This window comes from Apis mellifera, linkage group LG1 (assembly GCF_003254395.2).
Source record: "Apis mellifera strain DH4 linkage group LG1, Amel_HAv3.1, whole genome shotgun sequence".
NCBI classification, from domain to species: Eukaryota; Metazoa; Arthropoda; class Insecta; order Hymenoptera; family Apidae; genus Apis; species Apis mellifera.
Window position 1 is genome coordinate 9,101,365 of NC_037638.1, and position 18,917 is coordinate 9,120,281.

The window sequence follows — 18,917 nt, forward strand, 5'->3', positions numbered from 1 at the left end:
TATTTTTCATGATGGAAGAAACTATATAATTATTATAAAAATAATATATGATATATACAATAATATTATTTATTAATTGTTGATAGTTAAATCATAAATATTATTTATATATATTAATATTAATTATATATTTCTATATATAATTATTTTAATATGACATTATTATAATATTAATATTATATATTACACAATATATTTCAAATCCAAAATTTGGCGCCAATTGTTTGTAACAGCATTGTATAATTGCAAATAATCTCGTAGCCAAAATTTAGTATATTAATATCTTATTATTATAAAGTTAATTAATCGTATATATACATTAAATAAACTTATTAGAAATATAATTTAAATAATATACTTTTTATGTTTTTTAAATATAAAACAATTTGATTTATGAACTATTATATATATCTGGATACGAGGTTACGCGCAAATCGATGGATATTGACTTCCTGCCGGTAAGAGTGGGGCTACATGAGACGTTCTTGGACCTGTCTTTACTTGACCATTCTTCGTTTCGGAATTCATAGTCCGGTTAACGGGCTTATAATATATTAAAATGGCTCTTTTATCCTTACGTTTGGTTTCTTCGATAGCAAGACAATTGCCGAACACTACAATTCAGGTAATAATTTTTAATAAAAAATAATTTTTTTTTTGTAATTTGTTTATGAGAAAATAATTTAAATGGATTGCCGACATTTTCTACTTTGCAATAATCATACGGATCCATACTTTACTTATCTTAATTTTTACTTTTGAAAAAATTATTAAATTTTTCATTTTTTATAACAATTTTTATCAAAATTTTATGATAATTAAAATATGTGTTCTAAATTTTTTTTTGTGCAATAGATTATATAAATAGAACAAATAGTAACAAGTTATGTAATAAGTGTTTAGATATTATTTCTGAAGTATAATAATAATTAATTTTAATTTAATATTACAGGTCAAATGGCCTCTTAGTATATCTTCTTGCAAATATCATGTATCTTGTAGTCGGCGTTCTGCTGAAATTTCTTCCATTTTGGAAGAACGAATTCTGGGTGCATCTCCTAAGGTAAAATAATAAATTTTATTAATATTTATATATATTGTTTATATAATATTAATTTTTATCAATTATTACATAATCTGATAGGCTAATCTTGAAGAAACTGGTAGAGTGCTTAGTATTGGTGATGGTATTGCCCGTGTTTATGGTCTTAAAAATATTCAAGCTGATGAAATGGTGGAATTTAGTTCAGGATTAAAAGGCATGGCTCTGAACTTGGAGCCAGACAATGTTGGTGTTGTCGTTTTTGGTAATGATAGACACATTAAAGAAGGTGATATTGTTAAACGTACTGGAGCTATTGTTGATGTTCCGGTTGGAGAAGAATTGTTAGGACGTGTTGTAGATGCATTAGGTAATCCTATTGATGGTAAAGGACCACTTAACAGTAAATTGAGATTCCGTATTGGTACTAAAGCACCTGGTATCATTCCTAGGTATTTATTCTCATTAAAATATAAATATTTTTATCTTTAAATTGTATTTCTTTTAATTTTTTATTATACAAAGTTATCCCAAGAGAAAACTGAATAATATTATCAATATATTTGATAGATTATTGAATTAAAGAAATCATTTATACTATTTTATTTCATTTATATTATTTTAATTTATTCATTTTTTGTTTAGTTCAAAAAATAGATTTTATATATAATTGTAATAGAGTAATAGTTTTTTATTTTGTATTCATTTCTTATCTCCTTTTACTTGTAGAGAAGAAATATTTAAAATGACAATTTTCTTTCTCTCTTTGAGATCACTTTATTAGTTTATTCTAAAATTCTCTTATTTTAATTTTTGATGCCAACACTTGTATTGCATATTATTTTTATAAATTTTGTAAATTTTTGTTTTTAAATCTGAATATTGCTACACATTTTTTTTCATATAATTCTATAAAAATTAATTTATAAGAGTTAATATTGAGTGCTCATGACATAGATTTATTCTTTAAATAGATTTATTATATTGTATTATATGATGAAGATTATCATTTTGAATACTTTTTTTATTTTAAATAAAAAAATTAATTAAATAAGAAATGAATAAATATAAAAATTTAATTCCAATTATGTATACATTGAATTAATTTTTTGAAATAAATTAAAACGAATTGGATCAAAATTCGTATATTTGACATTTTTGATTTAGATTGATCTATCAAATATATTAATATTTGATTTTTTTTTCTCTCTCTCTCTCTCTATATATAATATATATATTTTTTTCTTTTTTTTTTAAGAGTATCTGTCAGAGAACCTATGCAAACTGGAATTAAAGCTGTAGATTCTTTAGTACCTATTGGTCGTGGTCAACGTGAATTAATTATTGGAGATAGGCAAACTGGAAAAACTGCTCTTGCTATTGATACAATTATTAATCAAAAACGATTTAATGATGCTGGAGAGGAGAAGAAAAAATTGTATTGTATTTATGTTGCTATTGGTCAGAAGAGATCTACTGTTGCACAAATAGTAAAACGCTTGACAGATAGTGGAGCTATGGATTATACTATTATTGTTTCTGCAACTGCTTCTGATGCAGCACCTCTTCAATATCTGGCACCATATTCCGGATGTGCAATGGGAGAATTTTTCAGGTATGTTTATATAAAATAATTTCCTTAAATATTTATTTTTTTTGCATTATTTTAAATATTAAAATAATATAAATTTTAAATATTAATAATAAAATAATTTCTTGTAGAGATAATGGAAAACATGCTTTAATTATTTATGATGATTTATCCAAACAAGCTGTTGCTTATCGACAGATGTCTTTATTATTGAGGCGACCACCAGGTCGTGAAGCTTATCCTGGTGATGTATTCTATCTTCACTCTCGTCTTCTTGAACGAGCGGCTAAAATGAATGAAAGTTTAGGAGGTGGTTCATTAACAGCTTTACCTGTCATTGAAACACAAGCTGGTGATGTGTCTGCATATATTCCCACAAATGTTATTTCCATTACTGATGGACAAATTTTCTTAGAAACTGAATTATTCTACAAGGGTATTCGTCCTGCAATTAATGTAGGTTTATCAGTATCTCGTGTTGGTTCTGCTGCTCAAACTAAAGCTATGAAACAGGTATTTCTGATTTATTAATTCATATATATTTTCTGAAATTCTAAATAACTTTTATATTTTACTTAATAGGTTGCTGGTTCGATGAAATTGGAATTGGCCCAATATCGTGAAGTTGCAGCTTTTGCTCAATTTGGTTCTGATTTGGATGCTGCAACACAGCAATTGTTGAATCGTGGTGTTAGATTAACAGAACTTCTTAAACAAGGACAATATGGTAAAAATCTGTAATATGTATAAATAATGAATTTAAATTATATAGAAAATCTGATAAAAAATAAAAAATATTCCTTAATGTTTTTAGTACCTATGGCTATTGAAGAACAAGTTGCTGTTATTTATTGTGGTGTTCGTGGGTATCTTGATAAGATGGAACCTACTAAGATTACAGCTTTTGAAAAAGAATTTCTTGCCCACATTAGGTATTTAATTTAAAATTCTACTATACATATTTATTTAAATATATTTTTGCATTTCTATTTATTTAATTTCATATTTTTTCAGAACTAGTCAACGAGATCTTCTTAATACTATTGCTAAAGATAACACAATTAGTGAAGCTTCTGATGCAAAATTGAAACAAGTTGTTACTGACTTCCTTGCTTCTTTTTCAGGCTAAATGTCAGTATAAAGTAATTAATAATTCTCTGCTATGCAAGAGCCACATGCAAATAATATTCATTATTATATAATTTTTAATGTATAATATTTGCACATTATAAATAACATTAAAGAATTCCATATTTACATATTAAAACACAATAGTCATACAAATATTTATAAATATTACATGTTGACTCTTATTATCAAGAATAATTTTGGTAATTAAAAAAATACTTCTTCTGAAGAAAGTTTCATAGCAGAAATAGGAGAAGTTAAAAAATGAGTAATAAAGTTCTAGAGTTTTTCAAGTCTGTGTTATTTATTTCCCTTATATAGTTATATTTTATACAAATATATTTTATTTTTACAATAAATTGTATTTTCAATCCATAGTTTAAAATATCAATTTATTTAATTTATGCATTTTTTTCAATATTTATGTATATTTTTATGTGATTTTAATCTTTAAAATGAATTTCAAAAAATGTTCTATGAAATATATTAATTCTCTATAAGTATATATATAAATATATAAAAATATATGAGATGCATATATTTACATAATATAATATATACATATAAAAATTGAATTAAATAGATAGTTGAGATTTATAATCAATAAGTTGAGCAAAGATAAACAAAGATAATTGGATATTGGAGTCATTTTTTGAGTGCAAAAGTTTTCCACAATAAATATAAACAAGATTCTATCTATTACAAATACTATAGTCTTCTGGAATAAATCGATAATATTGAAAGTGACATTGAAATAGTTTAGTTCCCAAAATATGGGAGAAAAAAATATATTAAATGTATTTAGGTAGGTTCATTTATTAACTCGTTTGTTCTCGAAATAGAATGCACAAAATATATGGGATAATAGATATATATCTTAAACTTCATCTGACATATGCTATATCCAATCTGTGATAAATCATAAAAACTAAAGGAATTTGTGGTTTATTAAACATAGAAAATGCATTAAATATTAAGTCTATTCTATATTTTATCTAATCTAGGAAAATAGTGATAAATTGTAAGGAACTAAAAACTTTTAATATAATATTTAATATAAAAATAAAACATCTATAATGAATATATATATATATATATATAAAATTAATTTGAAGTTTGAATTATAATAAGTATCAAATTATTAATTATTTAAAGAAATACTTTTTGTAAATAATAAAAAATAACAATTAATAAAAGTGTTTAATTTGATATAATTTAATTTGAAGTTAATTTTTAAGGTATTTATCATATCATATTAATCATTCTTCTATGATGTCGTCAAAAGTGTTTTAAAAATAATTAATGTCTAATTTTTGCAAATGTTAGTGTTTAATTTTTGAAGAAGAAAATAAATTGTTATTTTAATAAAGAAATATGACTTCTATTAATGAAGTTAGTTCGATACCTAAAACGAAAAAACCTTCGGGTAAGTTTTATTATGAAAGCTTATTTTTATTGTTAGGTTATAGTTATTTTATTTAGTATATATATGAAGATATTATACAAAATTTAATTTAATTTAATAGTAAAAATAAAAAATTTGTTATTATCTTTTATTTTTATTATCTAAAATAGAATTACTCAATAAAAATATTATATCTATATTCTTTTATATATATATAAAATTTTTATATAACTTGAATGTTGAATTAAATTTATTATTTATTATAATATAAATAAATTATATATATATATAATTATATATATAAATTAATATATAATATATAGAATTGTAATATAATATATAATATATAATTATATATATATATAATTTATATATAAATTAATAATGAATAGTTATAGCAAATATTTTATTTAATACAGACAGTGCATTCAAACAGCAACGTTTACCTGCTTGGCAACCAATACTTACTGCTGGAACTGTTTTACCAACATTTTTTGTAATTGGTATTGCTTTTATACCAGTTGGAGTTGGATTACTTTATTTTTCTGATCAAGTTAAAGAATATATTTTAGATTACACTGATTGTAATTCTACAAATATTAATCATACAAAAGGAATGCCTGTTAAATGTGCTGATGTTATAGCAGAAAATCGTTCAAATATTTGTAATTGTGAATTAAACTTCACATTACCTTCTGATTTCAATGGAAAAACTTATATGTATTATGGTTTGACTAATTTTTATCAAAATCATAGAAGATATGTAAAATCAAGGGATGATAATCAATTATTAGGAAAATTAAGTGAAGTTGTCTCAGGAGATTGTGAACCATTTGCTTATGATGAAGGAAAAGCTATTGTACCATGCGGTGCTATTGCTAATTCATTATTTAGTGATGAATTAAAATTATATTCTGTTCTACATAAGACTAACGTACCATTGTTAGAAACTGGTATAGCTTGGCCCTCGGATAAAAATATAAAATTTAAAAATCCTGAAGGTGATTTAAAAAAAGCATTCGAGAAATTTGCAAAACCAAAGAATTGGAGTAAGCATATTTTTGAGTTAGATAAAAAAAATGAAGATAATAATGGTTTTCAAAATGAAGATTTAATTGTTTGGATGAGAACTGCTGCTTTGCCTACTTTTAGAAAACTATATCGCAGAGTAAACCATACAGAAGGTGGTTTTGCTGGAGGTTTAATAGCAGGAGATTATATACTTACTGTTAGTTATAGTAAGTAAAAATTATCAATTGTAAATTGAAATTAAAATTTTAAATAATAAATATATAATAAATTTCTATTTAATTTTTTTCAGCATATCCTGTGTCTGCCTTTAATGGTAGGAAAAGAATGATTTTAAGCACTACTTCTCTTCTTGGTGGGAAAAATCCCTTTCTTGGTATTGCTTATATAGTTGTAGGATGTATTTGTTTGTTATTAGGCATTATATTGTTAATAATACACATCAAATGTTCTAAAAGGTAAAGATCAATTTATATATTAATTATATTTTTTTTTTTTGATTTTTACTAAATGGTGTTGTGCTTAAAAGAGGCTTAATTAAAAAAATTAAAAATTGCTTTAAAACTCAATTCTTGTTGAACTAAAAGTTTTATAATAAAATTTAAAAAAAAAGAATATACAATATGTTTGTTTTAAAGGATATATGTTTATTTCTAAATACAATGAAATGTTTTTTAAAAAAAGAATGTTATGAAAAAAATATTTTTACAAAAGTTATTTGGTAATATGATATAAGAAAATATATTATCTTTTTATAACAAGTATCTTTTATAAGAATATTTTGCATAACATTTCTTATTTCAGTGTATTTAAATAAAACAAATATCTTATATATAGTATAAGTACTTCTTTTATCACCTGCATTCATCACATTATTGCATTTATTATCAAGCTATTTTAAGAAATTAATGGAATATTAAAGGTATTATTACTTAATAAATTTAATTCTGTATTTTATAATAATTTTAATTATATATTATATTTATTTTTTTAGAAAAATAATTAATTGGAAAGCTTGACAATAAGTGCATTTATAAATCTCTATAATATGATATATAATATAAGATTTTAACAAATTTGAAAATATTATTTCTTTAAAAATAATTATAGATTAAGAAAATATTTAATTAAAAATTTAAAAATTAAATATGCTTTTTTTAAATTAATTTAAGAATTCATATTTATAATATTATATATATTGAATTTAAATTTAATAATAAAACTTATATAACATTATATAATGTATGTTATACAGCAAACTAATGTAAAGATGACTGCAACAAAGTATGCTTAGGGCACCGTAATTGTTCTTGTAAGTGTTTGTGATATTGTGTTATGTCTATCCTGCAAGAATGTTAATATTGTCTTATACATAGCTTGATATAAATAGTTTTTAAATATCAAATCTTATTGATTTATTATATATATTTTTTGTATTTAATTTTTATTATGAATTAAAGGCTAATTATATGCATGTAGTTACATTTATTGTTTTTTATTATTTTTGATTTTTCAAATTTTTTGTATAATTGTGACTCAATTATATATTTTTTTTATTAAAAATTTATATTATTCGTATTTTTATATCATATGCTTCATATATATGCTTTATACATTGCATAAATATAACTATGCTTTATACATTACATAATATATTTACTAATATATATTTACTAACTCATGTCATTTAAAAGTAATATAAAATAAAAATCAATGCAGAATTCAATATATCATTCTTTTTGACATATGTTTAATACATATTTAATCTAACTAGTTCAGAGAAATCAGGATTTTATTGATATATTAAATAATTAAATTTAAATATAAAAATTACATAAAAATGTCTAGAAATAATTAGCATGTAATTGTTTAAAAGGTAAGATGTAGAAAATTCATTATGTTATATCAAATACTTTATTAAGAATTTTTTCAAGATATTTTACTTGCATTGAATTGTTAAATTTTTTTTTATATGTAGAAATAATTTTTTAAATACTTTAAGAATTTTATATTAATAATTTATTAATATTTTTTGTAATTTGATTATGTAATTTTGTTATATATTTTTTAGTGTAACAGAGATGATCAATGTAACTTCAAATACACCATATCAAGAATAATTATGCATATTTATCATAAAAATTGGAGAACATTCTGGATTTTTGCATTTACTTTGTAAGTGTTAATATAAATTTAATGTAACTTAGAAAACATATAGATAAAATTGATAAATAATAATAATAATAATAATATGGTAAATATTAGATAAAATTATAATTATGTTTTTAAAAAAGAAACATATTAATTCAGTTTTATTTTATATTTTTAAAAAATTGTTTATTGATCTCTTTTTTTAGTTTTTCTTGTTTACTAATCTTTCTGCCATTCTTATTATATTATATTATATTATATTATATTAATAATTGTTTCATCAAAAAAATATTTTAATTATTGTTATATAACTCTGTATAAAGATTATTAAAAAGTAAACATATAACATAGAATTTATGTATAGATATACATAATATATACATAATTTGCAAAAATTTAAATTATAACTATTTATATATTTTTCATGTACATGTATTGAGATATTCAAATCATAAATTATTATAAAATAATGTAAAAATATTAAAAAATGTAATTTTTAAAATATTAACAGGTTAATTTAATTTATAATTTGAATAATTTCATTAAAGAATCAATATGTTAAAAAGAATCAATGTAATTAAAAAAAAATATATAAGTTATATATATAATCATTAAAAATTTATTATTATATTTTAATTTTTTAAATTCTGAATAAGAATATATACTATTCATAATATTAAAAACAATATAATTTTTCTGTATCTTAATACATTTTATAATTTAATTTATTGAATAATTATTGAGTATTATTATGTAATATATTTTTAAATTATAACTGTGAAATATTTTTAGTTTTATTCTAATTATTTACAAATGTATAAACATATAAATAAAAAAATCACAATGTTTATTCATTTTTATATGTGTATTTATGAAATTACATTATAAAATAAAATTTATAAAAACGTATTTAATATTCATTCAGTAGTAAGCGTATTAATATAATTTTAATATTTAGTATAAATATAAATTATGGTCTTAAATGAATTAATATTGTATTTGTAAGTATAGAAATATGATCTTATTATTTATATTATTTATAGTATTCTGAATGAAGTATTTATATAGATTTATCATTTATTAAGTTTAATTTTAAGATTTTAATGAAGTAATAAATAAATTTATTATTTCTGGAATATATTCCATTTTAAGTATATATAATTATATTAATTATATTAACAATTTATACTGATATTGTACAAGTATTAATAATATTAATATATAAATATAAAATACATTTCTGTTATTATATACATATTATAATGTATTATAATTATTTATATTTACGTTATTAACGATATTATTTCAAAGAATATTTCATAAAATCGCGGGACTTCTTAGTAACTAAATTGCATTTATATCAAAAAGACAGTTCTGATATTGTAAAATTTACTATTACCATAATTTGTATTTAAAATAGGGTATGATATTATAATATTTGTTCTATTTTTTATATTTTTTTTATTTATCTTATTATGATTAATTAAATACAATATTTAATAAAAAAAATATTAATTAGAATATTTAAAAATAAATATAAATACTTATATAAATATTTTAATAAATATTGTATAATGTTAAACAATATAAATTAGATTTCAATTAGTCCTGTTTTAGTACATACTTCACATATTCAATTGTTCATCAATGGAAATACTGCTTTATGTCATCATATGTTTTCAGCTGCATATTACTCTGAGTTAAGCATTTGTAAGTTGCTTTAAGCAGTGCCGACTCATCGCTGAAAAGATCTTTACCAAAACATCTTTATAGCCTTATTACACCAGATCCTTCAAAGTTTCCTTTATCAACCAACAACGTACCACTAATTCTTCATCTTACAATATGATTATAACACTAAAAAACTTGCAGCAGCAGACATTTACAGTAGAAATTGATCCATCGCAAACAGTAAGTGAATGTAGTAAATGTAAAATATATAGGTTTTTAAATATAATCAATTTTATCTACGTTTTTTATAGGTAAGGGATTTAAAGCAAAAAATTGAAATTCAAAAAGGTTTTCCTGCTAAATATCAGAAGTTAATATATGCTGGTGAGCAATATAGCTTACATAACCTTATTTTCATTTGATTGTAAATTTTATAATATATTTTGCTGTTTATAAATTAATAATTTTTTTGATTAAATTTATTTTAATATTGTTAAATTAAAAAATTAAAAGATATTAGAATTTATTTGTTTTTGTAAATATTATTATATGTAATAATGAATAATTTTGTAATAATAATTTAATAATAATAATATATTATTTTTATAGGAAAAATATTAACAGATGATCATCCATTAGCAGAATATAATATAGATGAAAAAAAGTTTATAGTTGTTATGGTAACAAAACTTAAGACTGGTAATGGTCATACAACAACCGATGAAGAACATACAAGTGCAGATAATAAAGAAGAAAGTAGTACAACTAGGTATTAACTACATTTAACAAATATTTTTGATAAAGTTGTATATTTTATAATAATTTTTTTAAGTATAATTAAAAACTATTTTATTAAAGTTTATTTATTTATTTTTTTTATTTGTTAAATTTAATTTCTTAATTGAAATTATTAAAAATGATATTCATGAATAATTTTATTTTAATTTTATTATATTATTCTTAATATATGATTTTTGCCATAGCTTAGTAGCACAACCTAGTTCAAATCCTACAGTTCAGGGTGCATCAAGCCCTGGTAATATTATACAAGAACAGTCTGAAGCAAGTACTACTGCTGGATGTGTTGGAGGTCAAGCTGAAAGTGCCTTGTTAATGGGTGAAGATTATAATACTATGGTGAACAATATTGTGGATATGGGGTAGATATATGTCCAATAAAAGAAAGAAAATATATTTATGTAATTATTTTAATTATAATATCATGTGCATTAGGTATGAAAGAGAACAAGTTGAACAAGCATTAAGAGCAAGTTTCAACAATCCTGATAGAGCTGTTGAATATCTTCTAACAGGAATACCAGCTCAACTTTTTGAAGATTTACCAGAAGATCAACTTGAAGCACAAGAACAACTTCAAGATCATGGTCAACATCCATTGGCATTTTTACGAATGCAACCTCAATTTCAACAAATGCGGCAAGTTATTCAACAAAATCCTCAGTTATTAAATGCTGTATTACAACAAATTGGTCAAACCAATCCTGCATTGTTACAACTTATTTCACAAAATCAAGAAGCATTTGTGCGTATGCTTAATGAACCTGGTTAGTTTTTATTTTTTATTAAAATAAAAATAGTTTTGATTTATCTGTTTGAATACATTTATACTATTATATATCTTATTTTGGAGTAGTGGAAACTACTGGTGGTACTGGAGGAAGAACTACACCTGTATCTGCCTCTACTGTTACACCAGCAACTGCTCCTGGTGGTATAAGTGGAGGACTTGGCGCAGGTATAGGAACAGGATCAGATGTAGAAACTTCTGTAATTCAGGTAACACCTCAGGATAAAGAAGCTATTGAGAGGCTGAAGGCACTAGGATTTCCGGAACATTTAGTCGTACAAGCCTATTTTGCGTGTGAAAAAAATGAAAATCTTGCTGCTAATTTTTTGTTATCACAAAGTCTTGATGACTGAAGTAATATACTTCATTGATTTCATAATAAGGAGTTAAAGGACTGATATAGGGTGGGTAATTACACAGGCATTTTTTACTTTCAACTGGTCATCTTTACTTTGTATATAATTATATGCACACATATTTATTATATTAATTCTCTAGTTAGTCGTTAATCTTATATTTGGCATTATTTGATAAATGATAAAATTTTATTGAGAGTATATATCAGACTATTTCATGTGTTAAATTTTTTGTAGTTTTAAATTGTCTATTCAAAATATATAAATTTATAACTTTTTTTAAGTATTTTGCGATTAAAGTTTGCTATCTTGCTATTAAGTGTTATATCCATCCTTGCAGTCTAAAAATTACTCTTTGGCAAAACTTTCTGTTTTTTGAATATATGGAACAGTGTAATTACATTTTTATGTAAGAAAGCCTGCTTGTTTTATGAATTATGATATACAAAGATATAAATACTTTGTATTTATATATGAAGATATTGTACAATTACACATACATATAAATTTGTATACACAAATAAAGATATATGTGTATTCAAAATATATGTATGACAAGCATATTTTGTACATTTGATAGGCTTTCTAATATAAAAATTATGTAAGTGCATCCGTATATGTATGATTGCATATGTATATATGTGTGTACTTGCGTATAACTTGCGCCTATGTATGTATGTATAAAAAAAAGTCTTGTATTTTTTAAACAAAAGTGGTGAAAATAGTTATTCATTAATAACACATTATAAGTCATTTCATTTGTCACAAAATAATAAAATGTAAGAAATTTTGAAGTGAAAAAAAAAATGAAAAGTTAAGTAACATATACGTATATTGTTTTAAATTTGTTTTGACCTCGATATCGATATCCATTTTTCATCTAAAAAAACTCAAATAACTTATGACTAGTTAATAAGAAATAATCATACATGAATATCTTAAATAGATAAATACAAGGTGACTTACAAGAACTATAAATCTATAAAGAAAATTTGTAATTAACTTTCTATAAAAGTGAAGGCAATGAGATTATTATTATTATAAAAACGCATTCAATATGTTGTAGCCTTAACATAGTAATATGTAACTTATTAGGAATCGTTCGAATTTTTAAGATACTAGTACTGATATTAAAATTTTAGAAATATAGCACAATGTAAAACAAATACTATTGCAAAATTACATATTTAATAAATAAAAATGATGAGTCTAGGCACAAATGAATATATTAGTTTCCCTGTTTTTAAATGTATAAGTATATAGTTATAAGTTAAGTCTTGAATATTAGATCATAGTTTGATTTTATTATACATACATATGTATGTACAAACATAGCTCTACATAAATAAACTATATGTTTTGATGTTTTGTTGTTAGATCAAATGTTTGTTATTATATAATTAGAAATTATCATCGAAGATTTTCATGCTAGAGAGAGTTAAAATATATAAATCTTATGTCATATACATCTTAATTTAATTTTCATTATTTTAAGTACCAAAAATAATAATACATTACAAATAAAAATATTATTGAACAAAATCAGATTTTTATTATTGAGTTTTACTTGTAATGAATAAAAGCAACATTAAAATTTACATAAAAATAAAAAAATATTATTATTATTCAATTATTATTTAACAAAAAAGCATTTCTTTAGCATTTTTTAATGTTAATAAGTATATAAGAAAATATGTATAAATTCAATATTACTTGTAAATAGAAAACACTTGCTTATGTTACAATTTTTTAATTTATGTAATTTAAATATTTTTTTCATTATAAAAAATATACATAAATATAACCTTTATATAAGATAAATAGAACAATTATATATTATATTATATTATTTGATTCAGATATTGATTTTGAATATAAAAATTTCAATTCATTTACTTTTTAAAACTATACCTTTATTCTGAAGATCTTTTTTAGCTTCTTCTATTTGCTAAAAATATAAGATTTCAAAAAAATTTATCAATATTTGTTTATATTTTATATAATATTAATAAATACTATAGATATTTTTAAACATACTTCCTGTAATTCAATAGCTGCATGCTCACAATTGTTAAATGTGAAAACTCTATATAAAATAATAATAGCTGCATATAAACTACATATAAATAAAACAATGAGTGGAAAGAAAAGAACAACTTGTTTCCACTCTGCGATAAAAGATAAATTAACATTTTTAGAAATTGCAGCAATCCATATACCAAAAAATAAAGTAGCAAATAAAAGCCATTCCATTAATTTTGACATCTGCAATTTGAAATATATTTATATATATTATATATATTTATGAGAAAATATTTAGAAATTTTTTAGACAGTAAATAATTTTTATAACTTCTATAACTTCTAAAACATTATAATTACAAATAATATATAAGAAAATAATTTATATTTACATATAAAATAATAATTTATATTTTGTGTTTTATTTTTTAAAGGTTAAAAAATATAAAAATTAAATATTGAAATCAATATTATTTAAATATTTTAAAATTAGTAAAAAATATCCATAATAACATAGTAAACACATAAATTTAATTTAAATTACCTTAATTTTTAATATTAGAATAACAAACAATAAATTTTGTATGTATTTCTTATATATTATTTTGCATATTAATTATATTTTAATTTAATTTTAAATAATTATTTGCTATTTTTTATATCGTATAATAATAAAATATGGTCCAGTTTATAATGATACACGAACGTATGACGTATATTGATTACGATACGTATCTAATTCTAAACTTCTTATTCTTCCATATGATAGCGCCACAATAGTATTGTAATTTAAGTCGATGTTTTCTATTTTTAAAATATTCATTATATAGATTAAAATTATAGAATAATAAAAAATATATGAATTAATATAAAAGATATAGTTTTATTAAATTGTTACAAAAAATAAATGTAAAGTTATATATTGTAATAATTTTCAATAATTTGTTAACTTAACAAAGTGATTTTTTTATAAATTTTGATATTTTCTTATATTTTAATTTTGATTGATATAACTTAAAATGTCAATGTAATGACTTATAAATTAAAAATTTAATTTATATTATTTATAATTTGATGTCTAAATTATATAAATATATTCATTACTTTTTATATAGAATATATATAGTATAACATATTACATATTTGAAATTATACATAAGATTTAAATAAGCATGCATGTAAGTACAATTGTAATCAAAGAGAAATTTATTTTTTATTATTCTTATTTTAAAAATGAATTATGTAAAAAATATAAATTTAGTTATTAAATAAATTAGAATGTTGGATTAAAATTTGAAAAATACATATATATATTTATATTTTTATATTGTATAAATTTTATTACATATATATTTTTAGATGTAAGAAAATGGTATACTTTATTTATATAATATATTTTTAAGATGTTTTCATGTAGAAAAACTCACCTAAAAAATTTTATAAAAAATTGTTACAAAGATATATATAAAAAATGTGATATTCAATCTATTTCTACAGATATGTAAGTATGTTAACTAATTGTTTTGTAAAAATATCTTAAAAATGTATACATATATTATATATTAAAAATAAAATAAAATATTTTTATAGAAGAGAATGGAAGCCTACAATAGGTTTAGAAATACATGCACAAATTTTAACAAAATCAAAATTATTTTCTGGAGCTTCTACAAATTTTAATTGTCCAATTAATTCTTCTGTGTCACTTTTTGATTGTGCAATACCTGGAACAATGCCAGTAAATAAGTATTTTATAAGTATTTTAAAATAGAGTAATTTAATAATTTCTTATTATATTATTTTTATAGGTTTTAAATAAAAAATGTGTAGAAGCTGGAATATTAACTGCTTTAGCTCTTTCATGTGAAATAAATGCTATCTCAATGTTTGAGAGGAAACATTATTTTTATTCTGATTTACCTGTAAATATAATTTCTATAAATAATGTTTCATTATTATCTAAAGTATAATTATTAATAAAAAAATAAATAAAAATAAAATAATATATGATTTAAATTTTATTTTTTTATGTTTATTACATATAATTTTTTTGTAGGCAGGCTTTCAAATTACGCAACAAAAAAAACCATTAGCTGTTAATGGAGAAATTAAATTTAATGTATTTAAGCCTGAAATACATAAACAACCTTACACAAAATCATCAAAAATTAAGCAAATACAATTAGAACAAGATAGTGGAAGAAGTTTTCATAATGAAGTTTCTGGAAGGTATTATTAATTTTTCTTTTTAATGATTAATAAAATAATTGTGATAATACTTTATTTAATTTATTTCATCAAATAAAATCATTTCAATAAATACTTTATTTCATTTATGACAGAAGTTTAATTGATCTTAATCGAGCTGGTATACCTTTAATGGAATTAGTTTTTGAGCCAGATTTAACAAATGGAGAAGAAGCAGCAGCTCTTGTGAAAGAACTTTGTTTTATTTTACAATTGTTAGGCACATGTTCATGTAAAATGGAAGGTCGTTTTATTTATACAATTTTTTTTATAAATAATAATAATATATTATAAATAATAGATAGTTTTGTGTTGTAGAAGGAGCCCTAAGAGTTGATGCAAATGTTTCTGTAAACAAATCTAATACATCTTTAGGTATTCGTACTGAGATAAAAAACATTGGAAGTATAAGTGCTATCAATCGTGCTATAGAATACGAGATAAAAAGACAAATTTCTATTTTAGAAGCAGGAGGTCAAGTTATCAATGAAACTCGTGCATGGAATCCAATAGACAAAAAAACAATTCTTATGCGTGAAAAAGAAGAAAAACATGTAATATTATTTAACATGTAAACTATATTAATTTATATTTACTTAATTTTTGTAATAATTTTTATTATAAGAAACATTGCACATTTATTATTGTTTAGGATTATCGTTTTATGCCTGAACCAAATTTGCTACCATTATATTTACACATTGATAATACCATGGAAAATAAATATAATCTAATTAATGTCCCATCTTTAAAAGAGCAATTACCAGAATTGCCAGAACAAATACGTCAAAAATTACAGAACAGCCTTACACCACATGTATTTATAGCAATAATGGTATGTTTAAAACATTTATCTAAAATATCTAAAACATTATATATTAATTAATTTTTATTTCTAGAGTGATTTAGAATTATATCTATTATTTCGTAACATTTTAAATAATGGTAAACATCGTAAGCCTCAGTTGGTAGCTCAAATTCTTATTTCTGAAGTATGTGCATTTATAGATGAACATAAATTGAATCTTGCATTTTGGTAAGTTTATTACGGTAAATTAAAAAAATATATTTATATAAATGTGTTTTTAGTGTGTGTAATCAGAAATATATTGAAAAGACAATTGATTTACTACAAGCTAGAATAATAAATCAACATATACTAAGAAAATTGTTAAATAAATTACTTAGTGAATCAAATAAGATGCCAGAACAGGTAAATAGAATTCAATTATTCTTATATTTTTATATTTTTATGTTAATATTTCTAATAATTCATAATTAATAAAATTTTTTCTCTATTATAGATTATTGAAGAAAATAATTGGTTTATGATATCAAATGAAGAGAAATTAGAATTATTATGTTTAAAAGTACTTGAAACAAATCCAAAATGGGTCAAAAAATATAAAAGAGGAAATAAAAAGATATTTAAAAAGTTTCTACATGAGGTAGTTACACTTACTGAAGGATGTGCAGAAATGGTCAAAGTTTCAAAAATTATGACAAGATTGTTAAGTTAATTTCAAAATATTTCATTATCATCTCATTCGTTTTTATAATAAAAACATTTAAATAATAACTTTATAAATGATCAGAAGTTCTTATTTTTTAACATATTTACACATCATCACATTAAAAATATTATACGAAATATATATAAGTAATTTTTCTAACATTTATTTTTTATAAATTGCAATCACAAATATAAAATCAAATATGAAATAAATATCTTTGATTTAACAAATTGACTCCTATGTAACTTCAAAATTTAATTTGAACTAGCACAAAATTTTATTTTTAACAATATTATTATATTATAAAATATTTCACAAAAATTTTAGATCACATTTACTAACTTTCATTTACATAATATGTGATCTTAAGAATGGGACATGCTTATTATAATTGTATAACATACAATAGCAGAATCAATCTTTATCACATGAATAAATTTTTAAAGATTCAATCATTTCATGCTGTTCATGTGAAATATTGAATATAATTTTATAAATATATTATAGAAATGTATTGATACAAAATGAATTATGAAATCAACACAAAACTAAATGTTACAAATAATTATTAGGATTGTTTGAAAATTGATTAGCGATATATATATATATATATATATATATATATATATATATATATATATATATACACAATGCATTCGCTTATATATTTTAATTACAGTTCATTATATTTACAACAAGTACAGAATTTAAAATATTTCAAACATAAAAACATATTTCATAAAATTTTAATTATTTATCACAAATTGTATAAATGGATCTTTTTTATATTTATACATTAATGAGCATTGTATATTGTGATGCTAATTTTATCCAAATATTTTCCGAATACAATAAACACGTTGCAATTATATAATATGTAATAAATGTATCTAAATAATTACGCAAAATTTAATAACATTATCATAAAATAATTATTTCAACTTATTTTTGTACAGTTTTAATAACATTTTTAAAAAACATGTCATTGATATATTATCATTATATTATCATTGTCATTGATATATTTGTCCTTTCTTCATTACCTATAAATTTATTATTTTATCAAAATTAAAATTTTGTTATAAATATTTGTATTTAAAAAGAAGAAATCTTCTTTTAATTGAATATATTTCATTAATTAATAAATGTAATATAATATAGTTTCCATTCTTGG

At 21.0% G+C, this 18,917-nt stretch overlaps 5 protein-coding genes across 12 annotated transcripts; 4 read left to right on the forward strand and 1 right to left on the reverse strand.

Moving 5' to 3' along the window:
* Positions 1 to 448: 448 nt before the first annotated feature.
* On the forward strand, positions 449 to 4,054 carry LOC409114 (ATP synthase subunit alpha, mitochondrial). Its single transcript, XM_392639.6, has 8 exons — positions 449 to 625; positions 953 to 1,063; positions 1,145 to 1,494; positions 2,301 to 2,657; positions 2,765 to 3,146; positions 3,216 to 3,360; positions 3,448 to 3,565; positions 3,648 to 4,054. Exons 1-8 carry the CDS (start codon positions 560 to 562, stop codon positions 3,760 to 3,762), a joined length of 1,644 nt encoding a protein of 547 aa, XP_392639.1. The 5' UTR covers positions 449 to 559; the 3' UTR covers positions 3,763 to 4,054.
* A 356-nt stretch (positions 4,055 to 4,410) lies between these two features.
* On the forward strand, positions 4,411 to 8,650 carry LOC411573 (cell cycle control protein 50A). Of its 3 annotated transcripts, none has more exons than XM_395044.7 (5): positions 4,411 to 4,566; positions 5,000 to 5,187; positions 5,586 to 6,404; positions 6,488 to 6,653; positions 8,267 to 8,650. In XM_395044.7, the coding sequence occupies exons 2-5, from the start codon at positions 5,136 to 5,138 to the stop codon at positions 8,313 to 8,315; spliced, it is 1,086 nt and encodes a 361-aa protein (XP_395044.2). In that variant the 5' UTR covers positions 4,411 to 4,566; positions 5,000 to 5,135; the 3' UTR covers positions 8,316 to 8,650. The 3 variants fall into 3 exon arrangements, with proteins under 3 accessions (XP_395044.2, XP_006568187.1, XP_006568189.1); XM_006568124.3 differs by lacking the exon at positions 4,411 to 4,566 and adding an exon at positions 4,958 to 4,999 and having other exon boundaries at positions 5,088 to 5,187; XM_006568126.3 differs by lacking the exon at positions 4,411 to 4,566 and adding an exon at positions 7,451 to 7,507 and having other exon boundaries at positions 5,005 to 5,187; positions 8,267 to 8,449.
* A 1,364-nt stretch (positions 8,651 to 10,014) lies between these two features.
* Positions 10,015 to 12,997, forward strand: LOC409340 (UV excision repair protein RAD23 homolog B). Of its 2 annotated transcripts, none has more exons than XM_623090.6 (6): positions 10,015 to 10,257; positions 10,329 to 10,401; positions 10,627 to 10,786; positions 11,001 to 11,177; positions 11,251 to 11,582; positions 11,672 to 12,997. In XM_623090.6, exons 1-6 carry the CDS (start codon positions 10,192 to 10,194, stop codon positions 11,956 to 11,958), a joined length of 1,095 nt encoding a protein of 364 aa, XP_623093.2. In that variant the 5' UTR covers positions 10,015 to 10,191; the 3' UTR covers positions 11,959 to 12,997. The 2 variants fall into 2 exon arrangements, with proteins under 2 accessions (XP_623093.2, XP_006568186.1); XM_006568123.3 differs by having other exon boundaries at positions 11,669 to 12,768.
* Positions 12,756 to 14,730, reverse strand: LOC727186 (dolichol-phosphate mannosyltransferase subunit 3). Of its 2 annotated transcripts, none has more exons than XM_016915774.2 (3): positions 14,633 to 14,730; positions 13,999 to 14,226; positions 12,756 to 13,909 (listed from the first exon to the last, which is right to left on the reverse strand). In XM_016915774.2, exons 2-3 carry the CDS (start codon positions 14,224 to 14,226, stop codon positions 13,850 to 13,852), a joined length of 288 nt encoding a protein of 95 aa, XP_016771263.1. In that variant the 5' UTR covers positions 14,633 to 14,730; the 3' UTR covers positions 12,756 to 13,849. The 2 variants fall into 2 exon arrangements, with proteins under 2 accessions (XP_016771263.1, XP_001122896.1); XM_001122896.5 differs by lacking the exon at positions 14,633 to 14,730 and adding an exon at positions 14,527 to 14,588.
* Positions 14,731 to 14,739: 9 nt separating this feature from the next.
* On the forward strand, positions 14,740 to 17,968 carry LOC102654365 (glutamyl-tRNA(Gln) amidotransferase subunit B, mitochondrial). Of its 4 annotated transcripts, XM_026441346.1 has the most exons (12): positions 14,740 to 15,160; positions 15,386 to 15,483; positions 15,573 to 15,720; positions 15,791 to 15,904; positions 16,039 to 16,211; positions 16,325 to 16,473; positions 16,548 to 16,604; positions 16,695 to 16,783; positions 16,882 to 17,064; positions 17,129 to 17,265; positions 17,319 to 17,442; positions 17,534 to 17,968. In XM_026441346.1, the coding sequence occupies exons 1-12, from the start codon at positions 15,155 to 15,157 to the stop codon at positions 17,747 to 17,749; spliced, it is 1,494 nt and encodes a 497-aa protein (XP_026297131.1). In that variant the 5' UTR covers positions 14,740 to 15,154; the 3' UTR covers positions 17,750 to 17,968. The 4 variants fall into 4 exon arrangements, with proteins under 4 accessions (XP_026297131.1, XP_026297130.1, XP_026297135.1 ...); XM_026441345.1 differs by having other exon boundaries at positions 16,548 to 16,783; XM_026441350.1 differs by lacking the exon at positions 15,791 to 15,904 and having other exon boundaries at positions 16,548 to 16,783.
* Positions 17,969 to 18,917: the final 949 nt, after the last annotated feature.

Bases quoted from the DNA above. Each gene is read 5' to 3' on its own strand.
- LOC409114 (XM_392639.6), top strand. From the start codon at position 560: ATGGCTCTTTTATCCTTACGTTTGGTTTCTTCGATAGCAAGACAATTG. The intron at 1,064-1,144 runs GTAAAATAATAA...ATAATCTGATAG, and splicing joins TTCTGGGTGCATCTCCTAAG to GCTAATCTTGAAGAAACTGG. The intron at 3,147-3,215 runs GTATTTCTGATT...TTTACTTAATAG, and splicing joins AAACTAAAGCTATGAAACAG to GTTGCTGGTTCGATGAAATT.
- LOC411573 (XM_395044.7), top strand. From the start codon at position 5,136: ATGACTTCTATTAATGAAGTTAGTTCGATACCTAAAACGAAAAAACCT. The intron at 5,188-5,585 runs GTAAGTTTTATT...TATTTAATACAG, and splicing joins TAAAACGAAAAAACCTTCGG to ACAGTGCATTCAAACAGCAA. The intron at 6,405-6,487 runs GTAAGTAAAAAT...AATTTTTTTCAG, and splicing joins TATACTTACTGTTAGTTATA to CATATCCTGTGTCTGCCTTT.
- LOC409340 (XM_006568123.3), top strand. From the start codon at position 10,192: ATGATTATAACACTAAAAAACTTGCAGCAGCAGACATTTACAGTAGAA. The intron at 11,178-11,250 runs GTAGATATATGT...CATGTGCATTAG, and splicing joins AACAATATTGTGGATATGGG to GTATGAAAGAGAACAAGTTG. The intron at 11,583-11,668 runs GTTAGTTTTTAT...CTTATTTTGGAG, and splicing joins GCGTATGCTTAATGAACCTG to TAGTGGAAACTACTGGTGGT.
- LOC727186 (XM_016915774.2), bottom strand. From the start codon at position 14,226: ATGTCAAAATTAATGGAATGGCTTTTATTTGCTACTTTATTTTTTGGT. The intron at 13,910-13,998 runs GTATGTTTAAAA...TTATATTTTTAG, and splicing joins CAGCTATTGAATTACAGGAA to CAAATAGAAGAAGCTAAAAA.
- LOC102654365 (XM_026441345.1), top strand. The intron at 15,484-15,572 runs GTAAGTATGTTA...ATATTTTTATAG, and splicing joins CAATCTATTTCTACAGATAT to AAGAGAATGGAAGCCTACAA. The intron at 17,065-17,128 runs GTATGTTTAAAA...TTTTATTTCTAG, and splicing joins ATGTATTTATAGCAATAATG to AGTGATTTAGAATTATATCT.